Source organism: Plecotus auritus (genome assembly GCF_963455305.1).
Source record: "Plecotus auritus genome assembly, chromosome: 7".
NCBI lineage: Eukaryota > Metazoa > Chordata > Mammalia > Chiroptera > Vespertilionidae > Plecotus > Plecotus auritus.
Window position 1 is genome coordinate 93,820,578 of NC_137774.1, and position 8,891 is coordinate 93,829,468.

An 8,891-nucleotide genomic window follows, 5' to 3' on the forward strand; every position below is an offset into this window, starting at 1 on the left:
CACAGAGGTGCGGCCCTGCCCTTCCCTTCCCCCAGACGCGGCATGTTGCCCTGGCCCTTTCCACGGTGGGACGCCGGCGAGGAGCAGGCGCCTGAGGAACAGGGCCCCTCACCGTTCGGTGACCCCGGCAAGGTTTGGAACTCTGGAGAAAAAGCCCTGAGGGAACCAGGTACACCCTCACAGGACAGGTGAGGAGCACGGGCACGCTGGAGCCACTTGCGGGAAATCCGCCGTGGGGGTGGAGGGGTCCCGCAGTGTGCACACTCTCAGTGGTCCATACGAACAGTGGTTATGTTCAGCCTCCCCGCACCAGGCACCTTTGACCTTGCCATGGAAGTATTCAGACTTGGAGGGGAAAGGTGGGGGAGATATGACTGGGGCATCTCAGTACCTTTCCACCTCCCAGCCCTCAGTTCCGGTCCCCAAGGCCTTCCTGGACCCGGAGAGGACAGCTGCGGGCCGCGCCCCGCTCAGGCCTGGTAGCTGAGCAGTACCCAGGAACCCCAGGTAGGTACTGGGCCTTGCCGCCTCTACTCCTTAATACCCTTTTACCCACTCCTGAGCCTGTTTTAATCTCAAATTACCACCCCGCCCCCCCCCCCCCCCCCAGTTCCCTTTTCTCCCCAGATGGCCTGGGGGATGGCCCCTTCAAGAATGACCCTGCTGGCACCATGGGATCCCAACTATGAGGCTAAAGCTGGTTCTCAGCTGGTGTGGGTGAGTAGGGGTGCCTATGGCTCTGGTGTCAGGGTGGGGCAAGAATGCTCCAGTGATCTTTCCTGACCCTCCACAGGGACCCAGCTGTGCTTCCGGTGCCTCTTTCTCAAGCCGGACTTTGTGTCATCCCTCCTTCTGGCCGCTGTATGAGGCAGCCTCCGGCAGGGACCACAGACGCCTGACTTCTGCAACAGTACATCAGAATGGTGAGCAGGCGCCCAGGGATGCAGGTAACTTCCCTTGGTCCCCTCAGACTCAGGACTAAGGCTTCGTGAGCTCCTTAGGGAACCAGTGCAGAGGTCCATGGGATGGGAAACCCAGCCTGTCACCCTAACAGCTTTTCTCCCTAGGATTCCCGGTGATGTGCCGTGAAGATATCTTTCTATCAGACCCTCTGCTGCCCCCTGGGCAGCGTGTTCCTCTGTACCTGTCTGAAACCCCTCAGCAGGTGAGCCCTTTTCCTGCCCTGGCCTTAACTCAGCCTTCATGCAGGGCTAGGGAGGAGACACTTCCCTCTCTTCTCTCCTCAGGTGATGGGCTCTCTGAAGCTGCTGCTCCCACCCCCTATCATGTCCCCCCAGGTCCACCCCACCCAGTCCCCTGGCTGCTGCACCACCTGGCTCAGTGGGCCTGAGCTGATTGCCCTCACTGGCCTCCTGCAGATGAGCCAGGGGGAGCCAAGACCTAGCTCCTCCTCGGGTTCCTCGGCAGCTCCCACACGGCCTTCTGGTCCCCTAGACCTTGTCTCTGATCACGCAGGCCCCAGTGGTTCTCACTGCACTGACCCATCTCTCCCACAGACCCCAGAAACCAATTGTCCATAGCACCTCTGGGGGTATCATGGGCCCCCTACTCTCTCAGGCAGTTCTGTTGTCAATAAATGTGTTCATTTGCAAACAGGCTCCTTGTGGTAAGTAGCAGAATGGGGCATTCAGGCAGGGATAGGGGTCTCTTCCTCCATGGCAGCTTTGGCTGCCCTCCCGTAAAATTCTTGTTACTCATTGGCCACCCCCTACAGTAGGATGTGGGAATACATGGGCCTAAGACCTTTTCAGGCTGACCAAGAAAGGCACCTTTAATGAGGGGGCCCACAGTACAGTTCTCCAGACTGAGTATATAAGAAACAAGGATTCCATCAGCTCTGCCATGCACGGGAAAGGGAGGATTGTGTAAGCATGTGGCTGACATTGGGAGAGGCAATCTAGGGAGTAAGGGGGTGGCACATCATTTTTGGGGGACACCAAAGGTAAGATACCTGGTGCTTTCATCCTTCTTGCGCTGAGGTCCCAGAAGTTCAGCCTTGGAGCTGAGGGTTAGTTCTTTGGCTTGTTGGAGACACAGGCAGGCACTGCAGGTGTGTGTGGGGGGGAGGGGGGAGGGAAAGGTCCTTGTGGGAGTCATCAGAGGAAGGGTGGCAGCCTTGGTTCCCCTGAGACTCTGGACTGATGCTGTATAACTTTGCAGGGAAACAGAGGATCAGAGCTTTGGCTGAGAAAGCCCAGAAATTTGTAGGATTTTTTGGAGGGGGGATGGTGTTCTGGAATTTTCTCTCAAAAGAATCTAACTTCTTGGGGAACTTCCTCCTGAAGACTTCCCACTGCTGGAAGTGGCAGAGTGGGCAGCAGTCCCAAAGGGGCAGCTCAGTGCCTCTGTAGGTCACCCTAAGGGGTGCCTGTGCCTTAGAACCCCTCAGTTGTGGGAACACATGGGAATGCATTCTAACTTTGCCATTTTCTCTCCCTCATCTCACTTTCCATCTGTCAGATAGACCTGGCAGACTCTCACCCTTGCCTCCAGAATTGGTTCTGGGACTTGATTTGGGGTAGCTGTGAGGGGCATTGCCTCATGCTTCCAGAGGGACCAGGTCCAGGTCAATTAGTTGAGGTGGCTGGCGGTGGGGGGCGGGGGCGCGGGGTGTCCAGTATAGCACTGTCCATTTCTAAGTAGTCTGGGGCCATGTACTCAGTGCACACATACTCCTGGGCTAGTTGGACTGGGCTGATACCCTGCTGCTCTCCAGCTCTCCCCAATGCTGGGATGGGGGCCTTGGAGCCTGTGCCCTGGCCCTGGCTTGTAGGAAAAGGGGCAGGGAGCTTGAGGAAGAGGACCCTGGTGGAAAACAGCTCATGGACACTTACTCAGTGCCCTCCCAATCCTAGAACAACTGGTGGGGAGCAGCGTTGGCAGCAGAAGGAAGGTGAGGGGGAGGAGGTGCTTTCATAAAGTAGCCCACCCACCCCTCATGGGCTCCCATTGACTCAGTCACTCCCAGCTCCCATGGGTATGTGGTTCCCTCCCCTCTTTAACCCCTCCGGGTATGGGGTATGAGGCTGATGCCCCCAGCATCCCAGGTCTGGAGGGTTGCTTGCTTGCTCCTCTCACCCAGGCACCCACTACAGCTCATGCCCCTTGATTGGGCCCAGATGACTCGGATCTCATGCGGCTAGGGGACAGAGCATCTGGAGGCACTCATCAGAGGATCCCTTGGCAGTGGCTCAGTCCTACTACTGGCACCAGCGTCCCTAAGTCGCTTCATGGTTGCCAGGACAGTTTCATGAATGCTTCGGGCACCATGACATCTATTGTTTATAGCCACAGCGCCCACTTGTGCATCCGTGTGGCTGAGTTTCAGGGAGTCTGCATGGCCACAGCAGCACACACTGAGCAGGGACCCCAGGTAACGATGTCAGGGTGTCCTTGGGCTTCTGCAGCAGGCTCAGTACCCCCAAACCTAGGCAAAGGCAGTAGACACTGTTGCCCAGGCCTCATGTCCACCTCAGCCCCTTAGGCCACAGTGTCACAGGCCAGACATCCTGAAACGGAGTGAGGATTCAGGTCCCGGGATCCTCATGGCAACTGGAACCTTGTAAGGACAATTGGATGATCACAGGACGGGGAGGGGAAGTGGCGGGGGGCGGGGGAGGGTAGTGTGTTGGAGTCACTGTGCTCTGAGAACTGATAAAGTGTAAACGCTTAATGTTTGAACTTGATTTCAGTGACCTAGAGCAGGGAGAGGCTATGGATAGACCAAATCCACTATCGGACCCTGGCCCCATATTCTCTCCGCCCACCCCGAACTTGGGCCTCACTGCGGGTCACATGTGTAGAGGACAATCAGGCGGCCCTGGTGCGCGTCCACGCGCTGGCTGCTGGTGCACGCACCCGCCAGGCTCACGCTGAGTTTGGGCGGTGCTCCACCAGCGAAACTTCTGTTCAGGTAACATTCGAGGCTTGGGGGCTCTGCACGGAGCAGGAAACAGCGGTGCTGGGACTTCTGCAGGTGGCTACGAAGCCTCGGTGGACTCAGAGGCACGTCGAGCGACTTGGACTCTGGTGTCCCCGTAGTGACCGCCTCCGAGAGTCATTCCGGCCCATCGGCAGTAAAGTGGCCGGCAGAGGGGATGAGACGACTGAAAGGCCGGAAGTGGGGTAGAGGAGCCTGCTATCCGTCTTGATGCCCAGCGTCTCTCTCCAGCCCCGACTTGAAGCTTATGGCAGGGGTTCTGCAGTGGCCCCTCGCTGCCTGTAGCGTGTGCCCCAGTGACTGCCCAATGACTAGGACACCCTGGTCTCTGAAGATCGATCCTGGCAGGCTCCCCTCGCCTCCTCTCCTCTGCCTCTCTCCAACAGCTCGTAACTCACCACCCTCGCGCGCCCCGGGAGCTGGACGCCAGCCCAGTGGTGGAAGTGGAGTTTGAGTCGGGACAGTCTCCACCCCACCCGCTCGGACTGGGCTTGGCAGGAGTAGGGAGCGTGGGGGCATCTTCATTGAGTGAGAAAGTGACCAGCTGAGGCGAATGTGAATGCAGCATGTAACTGTCAGCAGTGATTGTGCTGGCTGTGGAATCCGCAGACCTGGATCACCTGCAGCTGAGCCCCGCCACCCTTACAGCAGCACCCTCTTCTGATTCTAGCAGTCCAATATCCTTCCCACTCAGGACTGGTTTTGCACTCTTCCTTCCCAAGTAATTCTAGGAACCAGACCACCTAGCACTGGGTTGTGCTGACTTTCAAGGAGCTGAAGGTTCTCTGTGGATTTGGGGTGATAGGAGGTGTCTTGGGATAAGTAAACTTGTGGATTTCCCCTGTGTATGGCCTGTACCCACCAGAATCCAGGTCAAGACCATGGAAGAAGGTTCTATGGAGGAAAAGGCCATCTGCAGGGGCATTTCTGTCATGCTGCCCCATTACCTCAGCCACCCAAAAATGCCACCATGGGCCAGCTGATATCTCTGATCACAGTATAGACCAGCCGTGGGCAAACTACGGCCCGTGGGCCGGATCCGGCTGTTCTATCCGGTTCTCTTGCTCTCCCCTCTGCTCCTTTACTTTGAATTTATATTAGTTCACACAAACACTCCATCCATGCTTTTGTTCTGGCCCTCCGGTCCAGTTTAAGAACCCATTGTGGCCCTCGAGTCAAAAAGTTTGCCCACCCCTGGTATAGACTCTGGTGGGGGTATCCTTTGCCCTTTGTTTCCTGAGAGGTTTGAGATGGGGTTGGAATTCAGACATTTAATTTTTTAATTGATTTTAGAGAGAGGGAGAAAAAAACATCGATTTGTTGTTCCACTTATTCATGCATTCATTGGTTGATTCTTGTATGTACCCTGATTGGGGATCAAACCCACAACCTTGGAGTATCAGAGGATGCTCTAACCAACTGAGCTACCAGGCCAGGACTGGAATTCAAACATTTTGACAACTCACTTCTGATCTCCCATGGACCAACTAACTTGGGGGAAGATGCACTGGTCAGTGCACACTCTACAAGACAAACCAGCAGTTGATACCAATGGGGGCCTTAGAAGACCTCATGATATCACTCTGATAGAAAGTAAGATACCTAAAGCAGGGAACTGAGGGGAGGGGAGGGGAAAAGGGCAAGTGTAGCCTCCATTAAAGATGGTGTTTGGGGAGGGGCACAGTCACGAAAAGATGTAACAAGAGCACTGAAGCAAGGGAACCTGATTCTTTTTCTGACTAGTCCAAGGGCCAGGACAGCCTGAGCAGCGAGTAGAGCTTTTCCATTTCCCAGGCCTGGAAAGAAGGGGCTGGAGCACTGGAGGAGCCAAAGGTGCATGATACTGGGAGTGGGATACGGGAGCCAACCAGCATCCTGAGGGTGGGTATCCAGCCAGCAGGCAGGTGGTGCCCCTCCCCCGCCTCAGCAAAGCCCCATCAATATGCAGGAGAGGTGCTGGCAGCTCAGGTTGTGCATTGGGGAAAGTGGTAGCTGCCACTGTTGGTCAGTGTTGGCCAGGGAGAGGCAGGTATGTGGGTCTGTAAGTCGCCACCAAAACAGTATGTTCAAGGCCATAGTCCCTAGTGTGGCCTTCATCTATGTACCATATGCCAATGTGCAAATTGGCAGGGACAAAAAAGCCATCGGCAGGCCCCTCCCTTTCCCAGTCTGGGTGCTGCCTTGAAGAGCAGGGCACCCATGGGGCCTACCTGCTGTGCCCCTGGCCTGGAGCCTCTTTCCCCACAGGTTTGATTTGAAACTACCCACAGGAGGTTCTCGTCATACCTACTCCTTTCCACTCCCCAGCAGCCAAGCCACCTGGCAACACCCCAGTCCTGTGAAATCACAGCTGCTGTCAGAGAGCAGCTCTAGATCACCTTAAATGGTGGGTAAAGATAAAGCAGGAAGCAGCAGGGATCTCGGTGCCTGGGTTCTGGGTAAGTAGCAGTGGTAGATGGGTTGGTAATCAATGCCAGGTGATTTAGCCTGCTGGGTACAAAAAGAGCCTGGAGTCAAATTGGCCTAATCAGTTGCCCTAGCAACACTGCCCTTGTCCTTACCCGGACAGATTTATTCTAGCCTGTTGCCCTGGTAACTTGATGACTCCCCCGGGACAGGAAAGGCAGAACCTCAGCTCTGCTGGGTGAGAACACTTCTCTCAACCACAGGGGTCCACCTGTGCATCCCTCTGCCAGGTGCAGGACAGCCATGGGATGGTTGGATGGGATTTCCACATTCTAAGTCCTTGTGGAAATACCTTAACCCGGGAGAGGAATCTAGAAGAGGCAGCTGTGGTACTAAGGCCAGGCTGTTTCCATGTGCCCCTCCCACCTCCCACTGTGGAGAGTGATGCAGGGATAACGCCATACATTTAGCCCCTTCCGTCAGCCCTCCCCCACCATGGCTCCAAGGTGGACAGAATGGAGCTCTTCAGAGGTCCTGCACCTGCTTCCTCACCCACAGATGACCTGTTGAAGGATAGAACCAAACCAGAGGGTGGCTGTCTGCAGAGCATGGTCATAGCAATGGTGGTGGTGGGAGGGGGAGCATGAGGACTTGGTCAGAAACCTGGTGGGAGCCTGGTGAGTCCCTCCAACCCCACGGTATGTGCAGTGGGGTTCAGATTTGCAACTACCAGGCAGGGCCATGCAGAAATTCCCCAGGGGTTAGGGCAGGACGAACACAGCTCAGTCATTTAGACATTTTCTATCAGGTGAGGGATTTTTCCATTCATGCCACTCACCTGGAGAGATGAAGCCAAGCTGCCAAGAGAGGCAGCTGTAGTCCTAGTCTTGGCTTGCGCCTGGGGAACTCTTGACTTTTCTGCCCTGGGGTCTGAGGCTGACCCAGTATAACTTCTGACTGGTCAACCAGCTCTGGCAGTGAGCTGGCTGGAGTCCTTATCGGACAGAGTGACTGGGAGGCAGGGAAAAGGAACTGAGGGGGGGTCCTGGGCCCAGGCGCCAAGCAGTAAGGAGATCCCTGGGAAACAGCAGGAGTGTGACTGAAACATGCAGTAAGAATCACTGCAGCTCCTGGTTCTTTAAATCTCACCTCCAAACCTATTTTTGCTTAGGAAAGGAGGGGTGGGGGGAGCTAGGAAAAAATAAGAAAGGCTCCTTCCCCTACTACACAGCAACAGATAGCAGCTTTCCTGCCGCCCTTCCCTGGCTCTAAGCAAAGAGAATGCTAAAGAGACAGGAGGAAGGAGAGAGATAATCAAGGGTGACAGAAAAATACTAAAAGGAAACAGACAGAACATGATAAATCCAGGGGGAAAAGGATGGTGGTCCACCCTGGGAGATCCCACCAGGAGATGGAAGGAGGGGAGGCCGGGAGAATGAAAACAGACACAAGACAGGATGGGTAGAAGGTTGGGAAGCCATTCTGGCTGGGCAAATGGCAGCAGCTGGAGGTATTTTCAGAAAAATCTTTGAATAAAGTGCTAACCCAATACCTGTTCCTTCTTGCTGTTACACTGTTAAAGGTAACTGGGTAGAAAAACCCAGAGAAATCCCAAGAACAAAAGGGCCAAGAGTCCCTGGGCAACCAGGAAAAGGGAGGAACCTCTTCTGACAGCAAGGCTGAGTACTGTGCCTCGCCTCAGTCAGGTGAGGTGTTTAACCCAAGCTGTCTGTCTTGTCACCACTCAGACAGACACCAAGGCTGTTACCACAACATCCTCAGGTGGAAACAGTCTGGGGAGGGGCTGAGAATGCACCTGGGAGTGGTTGACAGCCACCTATCTCCTGTCATTGTAGAGGCAGCCCTTCTCCTGCCTTGCTCCCTCCCATTGCTAACACGGACTCCAGTTCAGACAGGAGCAGGCTCTGTGGGCAAGGAGTCCTGTCCTGGGCCAACTGTCCTTGGCCAACAGCAGGCAGCATCACAGGCAACACAGGCAATATTAACACCAACCCAGGCAGTCATGTTGATTAATGTGAGGGCACTCAAGCTGGCCCAAAACAAAACTGAGTGCCATTTTCTTTTTCTTTCAAATGCAGTTCTTTTCCAACATTGCCTATTAACAGCTTTGGTGCAGAGATTTGGGGGCCAGGGAGGTACATGGAAAAAAGAAAGGAAAAAAAGTAGCCAATTGCACAAAGCCTTTCCCTGGAAAAGCCCAGGCTCTGGGGTGCTCAGAACATGTGGCTGCCCTCCCCCTACCCTCTGGAGCTCTGGCTTTGCTGGTTGAGGCACAGATGGGGATTCATCCCATTCCCCATGTAAAAGAGCTGTCTGGGAGAGGGAGAATGGCTGCTTGTGTGTATATATCTCTCTCTCTGTATATATATATATATATATATATATATATATATATATATATATATATATATAATAGGCTATATTAGAAAATTCTCTCTATATAAATATAAAACACTGGTATCCAAACATGACACCACAACTAACTAAAGTGCTTGACAGGAGT

The 8,891-nt window shown here is 54.4% G+C and overlaps 1 protein-coding gene across 1 annotated transcript; it reads left to right on the plus strand.

The window, feature by feature from the left end:
* Nucleotides 1-42: 42 nt before the first annotated feature.
* Nucleotides 43-1,611, plus strand: SAP25 (Sin3A associated protein 25; the record flags this gene model as incomplete). The annotated part of the gene is made up of 6 exons (XM_080677461.1): nucleotides 43-188; nucleotides 380-507; nucleotides 611-717; nucleotides 794-947; nucleotides 1,068-1,165; nucleotides 1,248-1,611. The coding sequence occupies 6 exons, from the start codon at nucleotides 43-45 to the stop codon at nucleotides 1,539-1,541; spliced, it is 927 nt and encodes a 308-aa protein (XP_080533587.1). The 3' UTR covers nucleotides 1,542-1,611.
* Nucleotides 1,612-8,891: the final 7,280 nt, after the last annotated feature.